We start from the raw sequence: 20,660 nt of genomic DNA on the forward strand, positions 1-20,660 counted from the left end.
GAATTTATTCCATGCCATTTTGAGGCAACAATGGGGAGAAACGATCACCAGAAAAGAGGCACAAAATGGCGACCTCCTGTGGCCACCTCCGTTTCCACAGGATGATAAATTCCTTACATGGAGCTTGGTCGCCCTCTTCTGGCGGCTTTTTGGTGCAACACGAGGTTTTCAGACCAAACAAGTACAGCAAAATACATTGACGTGACGGAAGGACCGCTATAATGTGTCCTTTTTTCGGTCAGGGGCGTTCCTTCAGTGACGTCACGTACTGACTCGTCACCAACTCAAAAACAAGACTTCCAGAGTATTCAGCGCGAGTCTTAAAACGTAAAATATAGCTATATGCGGTGGAATCTTTGTAAAATACGCTCAGTAGAAGTCATTTTTTTACAAATTATGGACACAACTTGTCCGGAGACGTCGGTTGTCCTTTAAGAGAAATTAAATAATAAAGTTATTGAAAAGTGATCTGAAAAAAAAAGTGACATTTAACTTCAGAATAGTTGCAGTTGGACCCCCTGCCCCCCGCTCCGGAAGGGAGAATCCATTTTCGAGAGAATGGTTACTGGTATGTCTATTCTTGAGATGCATTAAAAGAATAGTCCGTTTCAAATATGTATGCTTATATGACTGCACGTATACCTTCTTGCAATATATTCAAAATCAAACAATTGGCATCACAACACCAGACAAGTGTTGCAGGGCACAGGGCAGCTATTCACCGAGAGGTCAGATCCAAATTTGATGCTGCATGTCAAACTGCATTTTGTATTTCCTTGGGTCGTCTCAGTGTGCTATTAAACTCCAAACTTTGTGTGTGATAAATACACAGAGACATCAGGAATGGGGTAAATACGTTTTCACAGCCCTGTAGGTAAAAGTAACCTGGCAGGGGGGAGACGCAAGACGATGACGTTTCTGGAGTTAAAATAAACCACCGTCCTTCATTCACTTTTTATCTTCATCCAGAATCATTTGGTTGTGAATTCCACATAAACTGGTTCGACAAAATAATTGACCGAGCATCCCCGTCCCTCTAAAAATAAGCACACATTGATCTGGAAATGAGTTTATTGTGCTACGGGAATTACACGGCAGGGAGCATGTCATCAAGTGTTCATAACATGTCAAACAGATGTGAGCATCTTTCCCTTCCTCAGCAGCGGTTGTGTTACTTCCAGTATTGAGCGTAGCACCGAGCCAAGACGAAAGGGCGGCAAGATCAACTTCCTCAAGGTAAACACAAAATCAAATTCCAATGTAGGATGCACTAAGATTAGAACCATGCTTTCCACATTTAAAAGCCTTTTTCCATCAATTTAAGATTATACAAGCAATTCCCGCATTCCCGCATTTTAGATGCGTTAAGTGGCCAGATTAATGCGACACAGTAAGCAAAAAAATAAAAATCACATCTTGGAACAAAACCATAATGCTGATTGAAGGCATTGACGACTGCTTGCCTCCTACTCCACAATCGAGTCAACCAAATATTTTCACCACACCAAAAGCGAGAGGAAAGTAACAACGGATAGTGAAGGAAGCCAATGTCACCGACACTTGACAATATCACAAAATGTAATAATTTAGCGTTTTATGGTTAAAAAAAACTCGTACAGATTGAACGCAAGCCGGAAGCTACAACTAAAACCAATACACAAACACTTTTTTGTTTCTCTATTACAAGTGAGGCTGCAAATACACTGCCGCATCTAACGCTTAATCACCAAAAAAACTACAAGAAAACGTTTGGAGGGAAGCGACGACGCCGAGGTGATGGTGGACTTAATTGAAACAGGTGAATACAGCTTTTGTCTTCAAAGCGGTTTCAACTGACACTTACAAAGTATCGTAATCCTTTTTATCCTTTTTGCCTTCGCCCTCAAAGCTATCTGCCCCGTCGCTGTTCTCGTGGCGACGCTTGCGGCTGCTGTTGACAGCGAAACGAGGGTTCGTCTGTGGGAGGGGGTCCATGTCCAAAACTTTATGAATGTGACGGAATGCCAACAGCCTCAGTGCAAACTGTAGAGAAGACACATGCACCCATTTGGGACTTCAGTTGAAATCATCATGGAATTAAATTAACATTTGAGTATGGTTTAACATGTCATCCCTCCTGTTTGTTATTCTGACAGAAGTTTCAACAGTTGCGCTTCAACAAAAATGACTGCACGCAATCCGCATTAGTGAACTGGCCATCGGTGTCCATGCATGAATTACGATAAGCATTATAAGCATTAGAGGACAACCAACAGCATTTTTTGTTTCCTAACTGACATCAGAAAAACTTTTTATAGCATCTAAAATACCCAAAACACGCAGGCTGGTATTTTTAGTCCAATGCAAAACACCGATAAAAATGCCTTAGTGTCCCAAAACTGCCACAAAATGAGCTTGGAAGTGGGCAGATTCAAAAAGTCCCGCCACCCTGTTTGCGACGTCACTATTGGTCACACACTGCCTTGCTCCAGAATCAAAACAATGGCTTCAGAGAGTTCAGATTTGGAGAATATGCTTTCTTGTTACTCAGCCAGTTATGAATATGATTCAAATACAGTGATACCTCGGTTCTCGACCATAATTCGTTCCAGGACCCTATTCGAAAAGCGATTTGTTCAAACACCGAAACAATCTCTTTGCTCCTGTCACTTGCGAGTTGACAGCGCGGGGGGTGGGGGCTGCCTCTTCCGGCCATTCTCCACCTGCTGTCAATTCTCTGATCACGGACACGGGGCATTTATACGGTTCGCGATCACCCCGCCGGATGATTGACTCAACTCGCCACCGTACCTGGACTCTTCCTTCGATGCGCGAGTGTATCCGCTCCGAGGTATTTTCCCTGCGTACCGTAAATTTATGTCATCTTCCGGGATTGCGTTTTGATTCATTTGTAACCTTGCTGTTTGCCGGCAAATATTTTGTCAGATTCCGTGAATCTTGATTTTACGGACCGTAGATGATTATTTGCTCAATAAGGTGTTCAAAGTGGTACACCTTGCCCCATCAAATTTAAAATGAGAATATTCTGGGGAAAACTCAATAAAATTAAAACATCTTGTCATTGCGTGGGTGTGTGTGTGAATGTACAAAGTCAAGAATGGACTACATTCTTGGTTTGAAGTCGATTCATAGTTTAGCCCTAAATGCAAGCATTTTACACATGCCATTTTGCAACGTCAAAAATATACAGAAGAAGAATTAAGAGTTTGTACTTGGGCACTCAGGGTTATGTCCTCTCTCTCCTGCTCTCCAATTGCTGTCAGGGTGTCAACAGCACTCTTTTCACAGGGATCCATCAGTCCAGGCCCACCTGTTGAAATAAATACATCAGAGAATCATGCCTCTTTATCAATGTAACATACTAAAATTTTGGATGAAAGTTAAAAGCTGGACCTCGAGGGAACCCATTTATTTGAAGATATTTTTCCCTACAAGTTAAACAATGATGGAACGAGACAGGCTACGGATACCACCTCAGAAATGGAGTTACGATCAGTCACCTCCTCACATGAATGACATAAAGGGACATAGACTCCCTGATCCACACAACCAGGATCTACAGCAGTGACATAGATATGTCATTCATGCTTGAGAAATGTAGTCGGATTGTGACTTAGAGGGGCAAGGATGTCCACACTGAAGGGGCCTCACTCTCTAAAGCAGGGGCCGGGAACCTTTTTGACTAAGAGAGCCATAAAAGTAAAATATTTAGAAATGTTTTTCAGTGAGAGCCGCACGCACGCAAACGCGCACGCGCGGCCACTTTTCAACAAAATGTCAGAATGTTGTTGTTGTTTTCCTTTCGGCTTTTCCCTTCAAGCGGTCGCCACAGCAAATCAGTGTCCTCCATCCTCAGAGGTTCGATCCGCATGTTTGTTTTGGCCAAGCTTTTACGTGGGATGCCCTTCCTGACACAACCCTCTGTATTTATCCGGGCTTGGGAACGGCACAGGAAGACTTGTGTCCCTTTGTGGCTACAGAACAAGCAACTCGCTCAGTAAAAGGCTCCCAAACACAAAACTATACTCACCATTTGATGACAATACTCTGATCTTTAAGATGGATCTTTAAGATCCTTATAGGTGCTTTATCTCACCCCAAAAAACAAAAATCACGTCGGTGCGCTGCCTGATGTATTATTTAAACTTATTTAAACTGTGATACTACTCACCATTAACATGAATGGTTTTCCGTTCCTCATGATTGGTAAAAATCCAGCCAAACGCTAGGAATGAAAGTCAACTTGCCAGGTCAATAGGCGAAGGTACCGCTAGCTAGCCTGCACACAGCTCATTAGCTTGCACACTTGCTTTCTGCTGTCTCTCGCAGAAGTAAATTGATGCTAACGTTAGCATGGGCCTTGTCAAAGTGCTCGTGACATTCGCCTGTTTCATCAATGGTATTGTTTCATTGCAATCAGAACGTTTTCTATCAACAAAGGCGAATCCTATGGTTTATTCAACCTGACGTGTCCGATATTATTCATCTTCTTTTTTTTTTTAATCGTCGGGCTTATTTAAAAGGGGTGTTTACCTGTTTCAACGACGGCCAGAATCATCAAATCAAAATTGCGCTTTCCACCAACTGCCGCCCAAACAAAAAATGAACAGCGAAAAGGCGAGAATAAGTATTTAGTATTATCGGCGAGCAAGATGCAATCATCAAAAGAGCAATATATGGCTCGCGAGCCGTAGGTTCCCGACCACTGCTCTAAAGGATCAACATCACACATTGAGAACAAGAATAAACCCTCAAGCTTTCTGGCTTCTGGTAAAGGACCCGAGCTAAATAAGGGACGGACAGCCCCCGAGGGGTGAGACGAGGAAATTAAAAGAAATAAAATCTTGTAATCTTACCAGAAAGTAAAATCCCAGATGAAACACATTCAAAGACGCGCCTCAATGCATCGCCAGGGCTAAGCGGTACAGAGGCGCTACTGATGGCCTTTTCCACGAGCAGCTCCATGGCCTAAAAGGGGGAGAAGAGCTTACAGTTTTAGATACCCAACATTTAATTTAATAACAGACAAGGTCCAAAGAGGGAACTAGGAAGAAAGAAAATAATAATGATAATAATTGTATTTTCGAACTGATAACTGCTATACTACGGTGGGATCAGACTGAGGCCTTATAAACTTGATTCAATTATAGAAATTATTGATTTAACAGCAATTGTTAATATGTGGCCATCATATATGATGTGTGAAGTACAAAGTGATGTTTGAAAACATGGCAACTAAATTCCGCCTCTCTCCTCCATCTCAGATGGCGCGAACTGGCAAAATCATTTTTGCATTTTATTTTATGTGCAGCAATCCCAAATCAAGTCCAAGAAGGTGACTGAGAAAATACCCAAGCTACAGAACAACTTCTCACATTATTCAGAAGACAAGATAAGAACGCCTTTAATTGCACCACACATTGGGGAAATTCCAAGGGGCAGCTATGTGTCTATAAAAATACATGTGAAAAAGAAGTCCAAGATGGCGCCCGAGTAGGCAGCCTCAGCAAGTGCTCTTATGAGCCTTGCTTTTTTTGGTTGTTTTTGTCTTGTTTTGTGTTTTCTTTTGTCACTTTGTGTTGTTGTGCATCGTGTGGAACGGATACAGATTGTTTTTCAGCATTTTTGACCACGACATTCATCAAGGAGGAGACTGTGCTGAGCGGTTGCGCCTTTTCGGCAGCATGAATATGCCAGTACTGTTTTTGAATGGGAGGAATGTCGGTGCCATTCCACTGTCATCGCTGGACATCACTGGGGCCATTGTGCTTTTTTTGCGCCTGTAATGGGCAGCATCTTCACAGCCCCGCTTTGTTTAGCGAAAGGTCAGTGCTGTTGGACAGTCTGCGGCTGGATGGATGCATGGCTTGAGGAACCCGCGATAAGAAGAAAGGAGCGTCAGCGCAAAGCGCCGATGCGTATGTGGAGCTGTTGCGGCTTGGAATTGAAGCAGATTTATGTGGAACAGGAGATGTGAGACAATCTCTTTTCATCAATGGATGCTACAGCTGCGTGTTTGCTTTCAACATTTAGCTTGTAGTTGACGTGCACATTCCACCATGATGTCCCTGATCCACTGGTGGAAAGACGCTTTGATCCCTCCTCTTTCATCTAGAACTGCTTCATGTCATCACAAAGAGGGTACAGCAAGTCCTGAAGAATGAATGTCTCTATGTGTCTTTGTTTTGTCATAGTGTCTCTATGCTGTCATATTATTTGTTATTTGTTTTTTGTTTTTTTTTTTGACTTAAAGACGGCGCCGAGAGAGTGGCTGCCTTTCCAGCAGCTCATGTATTTTGTTTTTCTACTTTCATTCCTTTCATCACTTTGCTGCTGTGAAATGTAAATTTCTCCACTGTGAGACTAATAAAGGCATATCCAATCCAATCCAATCCAATCCAAAATCTAAAAAAAAAATAATAATAATGACCAAATGTGAATTCATGTCTCCAGGTTCCACCATGGCTGGCCCATCCTCCCACAGTGCCTACTTCCTTCAAGCTCCACTTTCATATTATGGCCGGCCGGCCCTAAAGGCCGGACCAAGGCAGCATGGCTGTGGGGCGGTGAGGTGGGTGCAAGGAAATCTTTGGTACCAAGCTGGCTGTTCAATTTGGGGTGACATGAACCAATGGACTGTGGGATGCACAAGCTACTTGCATCTACCCGTTTACCAATCAGGCTCTGATCAACAAGCTCAGACCCCTCCTCCACAAAGACAGAAAAAAAATGCCATAGCTAGATAGCTAAATAGCTAAGAGCATATAATCACATCATGTATATTTCCTATGTGTATGAAATATAGCATCTGGTGGTTTCTTATGTATATGTTTCACTACTACTTGAAAATAAAAAAATGGATTGTGGGTTGAAGCGTGGGGCAGAAATTGAGAAAATAATTACAGTAAAGTCTCGTTATATCGATATCGGACATATCGATAGTCCCGGTTATATCGATACTATTTCTATGCACGCACGGAGAAAATTACATGCAAACAGGATCGGATATATCGATAGTCCCGGTTATATCGATATTTTTTGGGACTCCCTTGAATATCGATATAACGAGACTTTACTGTACATCCAAAGAGAATTTCCACAAACTTAAAAATGTCCAATTAGTCACAGCTATAGACAAGACCAGTGTAGTATTTTTATGATTTACATCGTTTTGTCATCGAAATCAGCACGCGAAGAAGGGGAGACACTCACCCATCCTGGGAAGGAAGACCAGGTTGGAGCTCGCTGACAGAGGTCTCGGAGTATCCGAATGATAATCACGCACGACTGCAATCCATTTGCTCTAGCCTTGTGATATAATAAGGTGACACATTCATATGGCAAATCAAGACAGGGTTGCAGAATTCATTCTTTGCGGTCCAACAACTACTGTGCATAATGGAAGCTTGAGTATGGTTTAAGGCATTAATGAGCCATCAAAACTTGCAATCAGCTGCCATTGCCAGTAGTCTTGGACCTCAACAGTTAGTAAGTGTTCAAAGTTTGCAAGATGCACAAGAAAGGCTGACTTTCCTTGTCATCTTCTAAACCCTGACCCAAAGGTTGATCAAGGAAACCCACAGACATGTATCTCAAAATACAAAAGTTCATCTGAAAGAGAATGGAGACTGAAGGACCACAGGAAGTCTGGAATAATGTACCTGTGATATAGCACGGCAAGTGGCATCACAGGAAATTAATCAGGCCTTCCTACGTCTCTCAATCCCCATTTTGTACATACATCGAATAAAAGATCAACTCTGCACAATTTGGTGCAAATTACAGTGCAGCCTTATGGAATCCTTTGCAATTACAATTGAAACTGGGATGCCAATTTTTAGACAGCATTTATATTTAGGACAGAAAATGGTCACGAATCAAATTCTTTAAGTGGATATTTTCCTCACAAATAGAAGAATCAAAGGTGTACGAATAAAAACAAATTAAACAAATAATGCATCTCATAAGGCTACAATAATGAAGTAAAATGATGTTCCGAACCTGGAACCACTTAGCGTGGCGCAGAGCAGCCAGAGCGTCAAGGCTTTTTTGCCTGTCCAAGACGTCCGCTGGGTCTTTCACCAAACCCGTAGTTACATCTAAAAATGGATTTGAAGTGTCAAAAATGTTGATGAGGAATGGGTGTTTGACCAGGTCAGCAAGGCTGGCAAATAACAAATATATTGCCACACATACCAACGATTCTTTACAAAGCAGCCGACATTTTTTTCCTCTTCAACATTAATCCTATGAACAACATCTCCATTAACAATCTGATTGACTGGGTAACTTCACTCTGAGACTGGATGTAAAGTTTATTTTTTATTTTTGGGAGGGACTCAATATTGTAGATTGCTTTATTTTGAAACCACCATAGTCGAGTAACTGAGTTCACGCTACTTTGGGCTGACGCTATTTGCAGCCATTACCATTTTATCAGGTAATTAGAGTTGGTGAAGTTTTACTTTTCTTCAATGATCAAGAGAACAAGTAGACCCTCAGTTCAACATAGTGAAAGATGGCGTATCTGGATGACCATTAAAAGGTGTTGTACAGTCAAGACAAAAGTAAAGGCCAAGACAGTGACCTGATAAAAAGTAGCATGGCAATGGTAGGTGTGGCAACATTTTAGGGGTATGGGAAAACCTTGGTCAAAAATCCTTCCGGGACTGGTTGGCCCTACTTAAAGCTCTGATGGGAAATATCAATGCAATTTTTTCTTTTTACTTTGGTCAAAAACAAGCCCCCCCCCCCCCCCCCCCCCCCCCCCCCCCCCCCCCAAAAAAAAAAAATCACGTCATTTTGCTAAACATATGAATACTATGAAAAATGACCAAAATGAAGCAGCGATGAGTGCTGAAGGAGAGAAAAACAATGCCAGCAATCAAGAGGTTAGGATATCACTGCATGCATACCTGCAGGCATCACTGGGCTGGATTAAGACATCAACAGACAATGGCTGTCAATGGCTGTGCGCAGGTCCAACCAACCAGTCTACCAAAGCCTTCATACCTTAGCCTCAATAATACTCCCCTAAGAAAATAATTTCTTCATCTACTTCTCAGGATTAGAGTTCATGGCTAAGGTGCTAAGACGTTGTGTGAATCAGGCATTGCTGGAGGTATCTCTTACATGTGTTGAGACACATTTTGAATCCAAAACATGTCATATCTACTCAGGGGAGCACTTTGAATCAAGAGACAGCATGGTGAGCTGGTCACCAGAACACAAGAATACAATTTGTTTCCTGTGGAAAATAGAGTTTCTCCTTCTCATTTGCGGTGGAGGGGATTCTGATCTGCCGTGAGCCAAATGATGATTTCAATGCTTGGTTAAAAAACAAAACAAAAAACAAATAAACAAATAAAGACACTTTGCTTGACACAATGGACTATATCTTACAATTAAAAAAACAAACGTTTGTTATTGCTGAGTCCTGTACAAAAACAAATTATATTTTTTAAAAAATCCTACATTTAAATTTCAAATGTATTATGATTAAAATACAGCCAGAATCCCTGACAACACAGGAAACAAAATTTCTCCAGGGTATAACTATTTATCACAATGCAAACACTGATCATGCTTTGCTTGAAAGGATAGCATCTGAGAAGAGTTAAAGAGCAGAAAGACTCAAGAGTAATACTGCTGGCACCCTCTTTTGCTTTATATCCCAAAAGTAATCTCTCTCCAGCAATTGCAATAGAGTACAAGTCAAAGGGGAAGAAAAATCTATTTAGCCCCCCAGCATACTTTGAATATCTTCAAAAAAATCATTTGAACCATTTGCGGTTTTACAAATATTTGTAGAAGTAAAGCCTGAAAGAAATAGCCTATATATTTTTTACTTGAGAAGCCAGATGGTTCTGACATGAAAGTACAAGTTGCCAGGTTGCTTCTTTAAGGCCCAAAATATTTTTGTGGCATGCCAGCAGCACAGAGCTCTCAGTGTAAATGAACATACTGGAAATGATTTCTTCTGGAAATAGCAAAGAATATCAGGAGGAATAACAAAAGTTGTTATGGCTTGGCAGACCTCCATCCCGGTCATTTTCCTCTCTGATGACAGGTGAGGTCAAAGTGATGGTCACTTGCATCTTTGGCTCTGTACAGGATGTAAGAATGATGGCTGCTTCTTCGAGAGACCCTTGAACATCATATTTTTCGGGTGCTATTATCTGGAAAGATACAAGTACATGTAAAGGAATCAAAACAGCAAGCAGGCATGTTATTTTAGGCTGTTATTTTTGACCACATGTACGTGCACTTGCTACCCATTTGGTAACAATTTTTTAAACCAACTGTATGATGCAATTATGTATTGTACCCCCATAAACAGTCAGATTGAAGTAACTTGGGCACTAAATACCTTCAATTTGTCACAAAGCAGCATTATTGTTGCAGCAGCCCCAAAAAATGTTTTAGTTGCTCAAACTTTCCGGGTAAAACAAATTTATTATTTTGGTTGAAGATGTTGAGGAGCAGACACCAATTACAGTATTTTCCGGTGTATAAGGCGCACCTCCAATGAATGGCGCATTTTCACGCACTACTTCTACAGAAAGGGTGGGGGGGGGGGGGGGGTAATGGAGTCGGGGGCTACTGACAGTAGTCGCGAAATCTGTTGTGGCTGAATATTAATTACTTCACGTATAAGGCGCACCTGTGTATAAGGCACAGGGTCATCTTTTGAAGAAAATGAAGACTTTTGGGTGCGCCTTATACATTAATTAATAACCCTTTTTGCACCCTGGAACCTGAGAACGCGAAAAGCTGTCCCACTGTAGAAACCACTGTCTCTGAAAGGCTTACAGTGGTCTGTTAATAAAACGAAACAGGAATTAAAAATACAGTACTGTTAGCTGTTTAGGGAGCAGCTCCACAATTCGTGTAAGGAGACTCTTGGTGGGCTTCTCTGAGCAGAGCAGGACTAAGTTGACATTCTTGTCGCCACGAAGAAGCAAACCTTTTGCCAAGACTCCCACCCTCATCACACCTTTCAGGGATCTATATTGATATGAAACAAAGATTGTACATCAAACAGTAATAATAATGACAACTTTCCTCAGAATTCAAATCAAATAATGTACTAAATATTTCCTACAGATAAAAATATTTCCTACAAAGTAAATTGGGAATGTTCATTGAACCCACTGTAAATTTGGATACAATTTGAAAATTGACTTGCTTGCATACCTGTCTATGTCACACCTATCTTTTGGTGGTTCTTTCTTTTCTTTGTCTTCTTCCTTGACCTTGTCTTCATCTGTTATTATGTCTGAAACCAGTTTGAGGGCACGCTCTGTGATTGACACAATCTTCTGGATAGACTGCAGTTCCTCCTCCGAGGGGTAGATTGAAGCATGCTTGATCATGACATAGCGGTCATCTGACGAGTCGGGTCGGCGTAGGGGCTGCTGAGGACAGAGATCTTGAGTTCAATAAAATGTATCTCTTAAAATTTAGTCAAGAGCAATTATGTGTTTGATGGCGAAACGCAAAGCTCCAAGTTCCAAGCGAGACCAATCATATAGTTTTCCACTGATCATGTGGAGTAAAAACGATCAGATTTTAAAAATGCAATTCTGCATGTCAAATCAACAATATTATCAGGCATGCACATAAACTCTGTGGTAAAACAAGGTGGGTACTACACTGGCCAGCATGCAGTCCGGAACTCTCGCATATTAAAAATCTGTGGCACGTGGTGAAGCGTGAAATATCACAACGGAGACCCCACCCAGACTGTTTAACAGTGGAAACTGTACATCACGATACATTGTCATGTACAGCCCATCACTTACAGATTTATGTATGACTCTGGAGTCTATTGCTTGACATTGCTAGCTAATTGCCTTTTGCTTTGAGACAAGCAAAGTTTGTGTGGCCAGGCAAAACAACAAAAGGTATATTTCATTCAATCACCAATTTCCTCTAAGCTGTGCAACTGTATTCTGGTTGCACACTCTCAGATCAAAAGAAAACTGACCCAGTGCTGTGAACGCATTGCAAATGAATTTTGCTCTAGCGTTTAATATAGGTGTACGAAGAGTTTTAGCCCCTAATCATGCCTCCAAAGAAAGTAAGTGCTGCTTAAAGTGACAAAACAAAAGTAGTGCGTACAACTATTGCATTTATGAATTGCAAAATATGAAGGAGGTGTGCGAGTGTCTGATCTGGAGAGGGAATACAGCATGGAGAAATCTACAATCATTGTACTAAATTCATCCTGTCTACTTGATAACTAATGTTAAGCAGATTCCTTACTCACAGACAGTGTATTGTCGGTGTTCAAATACCTGACATGTTTCGGCGACTACTTCCGCCTTCGTCCGCTTGCCTGTCAGTTCTGACAGGTAGGTCACGCCCTCATAGCAACACCAGCTGAAAATGGCGCGTCACAGCAACATCCGTGACACTCTGACGAAGGCGGAAGTAGTCGCCGAAACATGTCAGGTATTTGAACACCGACAATACACTGTCTGTGAGTAAGGAATCTGCTTAACATAAATCTACAATCAGTACGATATTAAAGAATAAGGAGGCTGTGAAATCTAGTGATGTTGCTGTGGGAGTGAGAGCAAGTGTCATTGGATAGATATTTTAAGAGAAAAGAACATCCTGTAGCCGAGTCATCCGTAGCTGTCACGTTCCGAGTGAGAGTGACGGCAGCTGACTCGTCGGAAAGTAGTGGAATGTTTGTGATCCCAAAGCAGGTGGCAGAGACGTATACTACCCAAGCAGGATGTTTATTCACAAATAAAAGAAAACACAGCGAGTAAGAAGGCAGGGGGTGATCCGACCCACTTACTACGCCAAAAAGCAAATGGCACACGAGGGTGCAAAATTACGCAATCATCAGTGAATCATTCCCACGATCCACTAAATTCGAATTATTAACGGCAGTTTGCTGCAACGAATAGTCATTACCCTCCACAGACTTATTTGATTGTTAAAAAACGAGGAGATGTTTGTATGCTGCCTGTTTTTAATGTCTTTTAGAGTTTTACTCCTGTTCGCACGCTCCATATTGCAACCTACCGCCATGTTCGATGTAAATACTGCGGTGCACCATGGGTAAATAAATATTCGATTATCGAAACAAATGCAGGTTGATTATGGCTAGATATCAGTAAAACAAGACGGCAGACAACAAAAGTTAAAACCTCTGAAAAAAACAAAGTTTTCAATTGCTGTTTAACTAAATGTATTTCTTTAGCTATCACAACAGAAGTATATCAGATGTGGCACAGAACATGGAGCAATATAAACCAATCGTAAAAGACTTAGGAGTTACAAAGTTGCGCCAGTGGCTGTCAAAATGCGCACGTGTCACAAGGGTTAACATGACATGTAAAGTACAGTGCTGAAGCAGTACAAACGGGACGCAAGACTCGTGCAAAAAAAAATTGTGAATCAAATTCATTGCCAACCCATTTCAATATCTATTTTTATACATGTTTTTGCAACCTTATATTTATTTTAGCACCGCTGCACGAGAAGTAGTTTAAAAAGTGACATGCCGGGACATAAATAAATGACTAAAGCAAATAAAAGTTTAATTCTTTTGATATTTATTCTTTGGTTACCCAGGGAAGGCAAGTGCGCTACATGACCAATGGCGACCTGCAGGCCATTTGGGATTCAGCTCGTGACATTGCAGTAAATGACGGCCGGGGAGTTTATTTATCGAAAAGGGAAATGCACGTGACCTTACCAGAGGACCCTGTGGCTGCAAACCTGGGAGACCAGGTCGGACTCCAAGTAGACCAGGAGGGCCAGGTGGACCCTGTGCATACACCCCATCAGGTCCACAACGGCGCTCATCCCAATGGTGTTGTTCTTCCTCCATACGTCGCCAGTACATGTCCTCTTCATATCGCCTGAAAATAAGTTGCAGGTGAACTTCTACCCTTGTCTTTTCACAGCCTTTCCAAAGTAGCAACACACAACCGATCTGAAGTGTGTTTGGGTTTTGGATTGTCAGTGTACATTTTGCTGGCATACCGACTGAATGAAGTGCCATCTGAACCTTAGCCGTAATCACAGTCTGAAGAGAGAGATATTTAATACATCTGTATTGCCTTAAGATTTCCTTCCGGAAAGCAACCCTGTTATTAATTTGGGCCTTGAACTGAAATAGTTTGGGGGCTCCTCAACAGGCAGACATTGGTCATTTTTACTGTATACAGGATGTTGAGCCTTGAACTGCCAGGCAGAAAGAAGACCGAGAGGAAGACCAAAGAGGAGGTTTATGGATGTTGTCAAAGAGGACATGAAGGTAGCTGGTGTGAGAGAAGAGGATGCACAAAACCGGGTTAGGAGGACACTGATTCGCTGCGGCGACCCCTGAAGGGAAAAGCCGAAAGGAAAAGAAATAGACAGACGCTCCCCACCTTACGAATGAGATATGTTCCGAGCGGTCGATCGTAAGGTGAATTTGTTCGTAAGTTGCTTCAGTGCTATATTTTGTATGGAATGTATGTTTAAAGGACAACCGAGGCCTCCGGACAAGTCGTGTCCATAATTTGTATAATTACTTCAAATGACTTCTACTGAGCGTATTTTACAAAGATTCCACCGCATATAGCTATACTTTACGTTTTAAGACTCACGCTGAATATTCAGGAAGTCTTGTTTTTGAGTTGATGACGATCCCCTACGTGACGTCACATTTGGAAAGCCCCTGACCGAGAAAGCAAAACACAATGCATTTTGCGGTACTTTGTTTGGTCTGAAAACTTCGTGTTGATCCATGTTGATGGCAAAATTAGAAGGAAAACAAATAATGCGATGGTGAAACGTTGTGTGTTGCACCAAGACTACTATTTGATATTCGCTGCCACAAATTCCCAGCAATCAAATCGGCCCCTTTCCAACGGAGCTTGGGTGACATCTTGTGCATTTTCTGGGATGCTACATTGCTGTCACTGACGGCTCGAATTGATATGGGAGGACTCCTTTAATCGATTGCAAACATTGATGCTTTCCTCTTCAGAACTATTTGAATCATATTCATAACTGGATGAGTAACAAGAAATCATCTACGAATCTGAACTCCGTGAGCCCATTGTTTTGTTTCTTGAGAAAGGCAAGACGACTTGGCGTGACGTGATGAACTGGGGGGGGGACTTTCTGAAAATCTCCAGTTTCGAGCTGATTTGCGGCAGATTTTGGACAATATAAGTCACTTTTATTGGTGTTTTGTATTTGACTAAAAATATCAGTCTGGGTGTTTTCTGTATTTCAGATGCTATAAAATGCTTTTCTGATGTCAGTTAGGAAACCAAAAAATGGTGTCGGTTGTCCTTTAAGTCAAACAATGTCAGAGTGTCTGACGAAGGCGGAAGTATACGCCGAAACATGTCAGGTATTTGAACACCTACAATACACTGTCTGTAAGAAAATAATCTGTTTTAAATTAGATATCAAGTAGACAGGATGAACGTAATGCAACTACAGTGAGACCTCAACTTACGAACGCCTTATAATACGAACTTTTCATCATACGAACGTCAAATTTATGAAAATTAAGCCTTATAATACGTACTATTTTCATAATACACACCCACCACGGCCGGCGGCACTACTTTCCATACCCCTTCTCATTGAATGCACACGTCGATCGCCTACTTGGTGCTTTTTGCTGATAATTTTACTATTATGGGACCGGAAAATAAACACCACAGGCTCGTGTTCAGCCTTAGTTCAAATGTGGTGCGTTACTATGAATAAATTGAAGAAAGTACCAGCCGTACACGTCTACTCTGCTCTGTTTATTTGTCAACCAAGACTTGGGGTGCGTTCAGGTTCGAGAATAGCGCACGATTTCTTAAGACTCTAGGCTGTTTGGAAAGCATTGTCTAACTGAATGAGCGGTGACAAACACTTACCAACGTTTTTGTGTTGCTACACTTGAACGCACCCCTCTGTCAAGTTGCGATAGAAGTGATTGTGATTGGCTAAACGGTAGAGTCATGTGTCATGGTAAGCCAATCAGAGCTAGTGTTTTCACACACACCGGAACAGCGTGTCAATAGTCACGCTAAATTGTCACATGCGAGTTGACAGCTCGGGCGTGGCCTATGTTCGCGACACTTCATTTCATTGTTGTTCTGCAATTTCATTTCAATTCAATGAGCCACTGTCACCTCACCAGTGACATGATTACGACGAAAGTGCATTGCTACGTCTTGTGCTCCAAATGTTTGCTTGTGCTCCAAGTGTTTGCTTTGCACGAGGTGATTGTTAGATGCGAGTGTGCCATTTTATTCGCCCCGCCCGCCTTCTTTTGTCGCGTTTTATTCCGCGTCCGTGGAATCATCGGACTCACGCCTTTTGTTGTCATAAAATCTCTGCCAGCACCTACGGGACTCGAAGTGAATGCAGATGACATCGAGGAGCTTGTTGCTGACCATAATGAGGTCATCAACACAGAGAATTTGATTTGCCTTCAAGAGGACAAGCAGAAGCAGGCCATTCAACAGTTGATGTGCAGGCTTTTATTGAACAGTTCCATTCAGAAAAGGCTGTAAGAATCATCAACATGATGAATGATAATGTGATGCCTCAGTTTCGTAAGACCTTACAAGTCAGAAAGCAACAGGTGTCAATTAAGAGCCATCAATGACCATCATAATTGTAAATAAATTGACTTTATTATACAGTCCAGTGTATTTCTTTCATTACAATACAATAGCACGTTTATTACACATAGGATAAGGTAGGTTGTGTGTAGTTTTAAGGCTTATTTAGTTGAAAAGTATATTTTATGGAAACCCGGGAACGGGTTAATGGTTTCCTATGGGAATTTCTTTTTCGAGATACACACTTTTCGCCTTACACACTCTGTCTGGGAACCAATTAAGTTTGTAAGTTGAGGTCTCACTGTATAACTGTCCGCTCTGTATTTTTGCTATTCAAGAGAAGAAATCATAGCAAGCATACCGCATTTCCATTCTCCAATGTTCCTCTTCCTCTCGTCTTCGCCAGTATTCCTCTTTTTGCATCTGCTTTCTCATCTTTTCTTCTTGAATTTTCCTTGCTCTTATGCTAGGCTTAACCTCCACCTGTAGCTCTGGGTTCACTTTTTTCTGAAAGTTTGTACAAAGACAACAACAAGCGGTATATTAGCATCATTAAGGACCATAAATATAATTTGTAACTTCATAAAGAACAGAATGTGAAATGTTAACTTCATCAATATTCCTGGGGACATTGAAAGTGTACCTTCGATGGTCCGTTTCAATGTTGTGATAGGGGAAACAAGATTTTTGTTTATATAGTGCTTTCACAACAACTACAAGATTTGCCAAAACAATGTCCCTACAATCATCATTAAAATTGTGAATGCCATGTAAGCGCTATGTTTGGAACTATAGCGATGACAAATTAATGACTGTGCGTTCCTTTGCACACATCAATTTCCCATTGCATGGCATGCCAGATTGCTGATAAACTGGGAGTGTTCTGAGCAAAGTCAAGAATGAATGGGCAAACAATATGAGTGGGAAAGGTCCTCAGATTCAAATGACAAATGTGAAATAAAATTCTTTATAAAAAGTTGCTTTTTAGCTTCACATTGAGTGTCAGATGGACTTCATGCAACAAGGTTTCAAACAATGCTTGCCTTCGGATGTATTTTGCTTTTCTTCCACGTTGCGAGATGACCCTAACAAGGCACTGTAGAAAAGGTCTAACCAAACTGGAGAAAGAAAAAAAAAATCTACTGCCAGAGAGGCCGCCTGCGAGTGCCTGCTTTCTCATCGGCAGCGCTTGACAGTAGGTCACCCACGGGGATCGACCCAGTCGTTTTGATGGCCGTTGATGTATTTTAAGGGAAAAGGTGTAAACTTATTCACGTAAGAGACAGGCTTCTGCCCTCCAGCCTCGTCTCACACTCACGCTTCCCCAAGATGTTTCCATCAATTGCATTGAATTTTTAATGTTTCTAGGTAACAGGTTTAATAAATTTTAATTTTCACAAAATCCCTGTAATTACTTGTAATGCTGTTTAATAATCTGTGGAAACCCTTTTACAGCAGTTTACCATTTTGTTAGGACATTTTAACACTGTTTGAGTACATATGGTCTGTCCTGTCTTTTTTCCTATTTTAGTTGCTTGGTTACGGGGCTTTTGATAAGCAACAAGGAAGCGAGTGAAGGAGGTGTATTCGAGCAAGGCTGTTAAATTCAAAAGAAGTAAACAACATTTTCGAAAGAAGTAAGCAAAACCGGCGTCAGTAATACTAGCAGATGTATTGAAAAATGATGTGGAATAGCTCAAGCCAAAAATATGAGAATCGTTGAATGCTGATAGAAAAGTACAGAGAAGGTCAGAAGGAATTGCATTGTGTCTTTGTAGATCTGGAGAAAGCGTACGACAGGGTGCCCATAGAAGAGCTGTGGTATTGCATGAGGAAGTCTAGAGTGACAGAAAAGTATGTCAGAGCGGTGCAAGACATGTTTCATGACTGTAAAACAGGTGTGAGGTGTGCTGTCGGTGTGACTGTGGAATTCAAGGTGGAGGTGGGACTCCACCAGGGGTCCGTTCTGAGACCCTTCTTATTTGCTATGGTGATGGACAGGCTGACCGATGGTGTTAGACAAGAATCTCCTTGGACCATGATGTTTGCAGATGACATTGTGATCTGTAGTGAGAACAGGGAACAGGTGGCGGAGAAACTAAAGATGTGGAGATATGCCCTGCAAGACGGAATATATGTGTGAATGAGAGGGATCCAAGTGCAAGAGTGATGCTACAGCGAGAAGAGATAAAGAAGGTGGAGGATTTTAAGTACTTGGGGTCAACAGTCCAGAGTAATGGAGAGTGTGGAAAAGAGGTAACGGAGCGTGTCCAGACAGGCTGGAGCGGCTGGAGAAAAATGTCAGGTGTGATTTGTGATAGAAGGGTTTCAGCTAGGATGAAAGGAAAAGTGTATAAAACAGTGATGAGACCAGCCATGATGTTTGGACTGGAGACAGTGACACTGACGAAAAGACAGGAAGCAGAGCTGGAGGTAGCAGACCTGAAGATGTTGAGGTTTTCTTTGGGAGTGACCAAGTTGGATAGGATCAGAGTACATTAGAGGGACAACTCATATTAGAGGCTTTGGAGAGAAAGTCAGGGAGGCCAACTGAGATGGTTTGGACATGTCCAGAGGAGACACAGAGACTATATCGGGAGAAGGATGCTGAGCCTTTGACTGCCAGGCAGGACACCGAGAGGAAGACCGAAGAGGAGGTTTATGGATGTGGTCAAAGAGGACATGAAGGTCGCTGGTGTGAGAGAAGAGGATGCACAAAACCGGGATAGATGAAGGACATCGATTCGCTTTGGCGACCCCTGAAGGGATAAGCCGAAAGGAAAAGAAGTTGTCCCCAAAATATAACCAAACACAGGAAAGGCGTTCACCTACATTTCTTTTACCCAAGTAATGAGTTCAACTAGCACACACTTAGATCTTAAGTATAAATATGTTATTTCCACAATTATAGGGTTTAAGGATGAAAATTTAAGGTGAAGAAACAAACCTTGTATTGCAGGCGATGTCTACGTCCTTTCAGGTGCATTTCTTTCGCATTGGGATCATTGAAACTACATTCACAGAGCTTGCAATGGAAGCGGATCACTTTGCCTTCATCATTTCGGACCTGCAAATCAGTTTCAAATATTCAAGTTGAGACCAGACGTTTACATACACAATATAAAAAGGCACACCTTTCTCCCTCCTGCCATTTAATGAAAACACTGTTCTTGTACTTCAGTTTGGAGTCCGCCAATCCTCCTCCAGCTGGTGCAGAATGTTGTTGTTCGTCTCCTGACTCGTAACTCTTAAGTGGGAGCACATAACTCCTAGTCTGGTATACCTATATATTTTAGGTTTTTTTTTAAGATCCTATTTTTCTTTGGAAAGTTTAAGTGACCTTACACACCTGTTTGGTGCGTGAGGTCTGCAAACCAGACACTGATAGAGGTACAGAGAACTAAGCAAAGACTCAGAGAGGGATCAAGCCTTTGTCGCTGCCCGTGCCTCTCTTTGGAATAACCTCCCACTGCAGGTTTGGCAAGCACATCATTAAAAGTCATCTTAAATTAAATTTGTATTCTTTGGCTTTTGACTCAGCATGAGACTATTTTTAAATTCACTTTTGTGTGCTTTCTACTGTCTTTGCTGTGAATGAATTTTGCTCCACATTGTAATCAGCAGTGGATGTTGTGAAGTGACCTACAAATCCAGTTGAGTTGAATCATTCTAGAATTTAGCAAATGGAAATGATTTTGGTAATTGAAATTGACCAACTACAATTTAATATAGGACAGAAAAAAATATTTAATTAAAAGACAACCGACATCACTTTTTTGTTTCCTAACTGACATCAGAAAAACGTTTTATAGCATCTAAAATACCCAAAACACGCAGGCTGATATTTTTAGTCAAATGCAAAACACCAATAAAAATGACTTAAAGTGTCCAAAATCTGTAAAAAAAATTGAGCTGCGAATTGGGCAGTTTCAGAAAGTCCCGCCCCCAGTTCGTGACGTCATGCCAACACGTCTTGCTTTGCTCGAGAATCAAAACAATGGCTTCAGATTCGGAGAATATGCTTTCTTGTTACACATCCAGTTATGAATATGATTCAAATAGTTCTGAAGAGGA

General features: G+C 41.5%; 1 protein-coding gene across 3 annotated transcripts in view; it reads right to left on the minus strand.

Annotated features, from left to right (window-relative positions):
• Window positions 1-1,053: 1,053 nt before the first annotated feature.
• Window positions 1,054-20,660, minus strand: part of zfr (zinc finger RNA binding protein) — a 32,372-nt gene continuing 12,765 nt past the window's right edge. Inside the window, exons 10-20 of one of the 3 annotated variants that reach the window (XM_088995010.1) lie at window positions 19,534-19,653; window positions 16,948-17,093; window positions 13,718-13,883; window positions 11,197-11,414; window positions 10,857-11,007; window positions 10,037-10,178; window positions 8,002-8,099; window positions 7,213-7,308; window positions 4,857-4,968; window positions 3,213-3,310; window positions 1,054-2,022 (exon numbers count right to left, since the gene is read on the minus strand). In XM_088995010.1, coding sequence (XP_088851136.1) covers window positions 1,840-2,022; window positions 3,213-3,310; window positions 4,857-4,968; window positions 7,213-7,308; window positions 8,002-8,099; window positions 10,037-10,178; window positions 10,857-11,007; window positions 11,197-11,414; window positions 13,718-13,883; window positions 16,948-17,093; window positions 19,534-19,653 — 1,530 coding nt within the window. In that variant the 3' untranslated portion in view covers window positions 1,054-1,839. Of the gene's footprint in view, window positions 2,023-3,212; window positions 3,311-4,856; window positions 4,969-7,212; window positions 7,309-8,001; window positions 8,100-10,036; window positions 10,179-10,856; window positions 11,008-11,196; window positions 11,418-13,717; window positions 13,884-16,947; window positions 17,094-19,533; window positions 19,654-20,660 lie in introns of those variants that run through there. The other 2 variants (XM_088995009.1, XR_016114768.1) reach the window with 2 other exon arrangements.

Source organism: Hippocampus bargibanti, linkage group LG04, assembly GCF_051943395.1.
Source record: "Hippocampus bargibanti isolate YZ-2025 linkage group LG04, ASM5194339v1, whole genome shotgun sequence".
Taxonomy (NCBI): Eukaryota; Metazoa; Chordata; class Actinopteri; order Syngnathiformes; family Syngnathidae; genus Hippocampus; species Hippocampus bargibanti.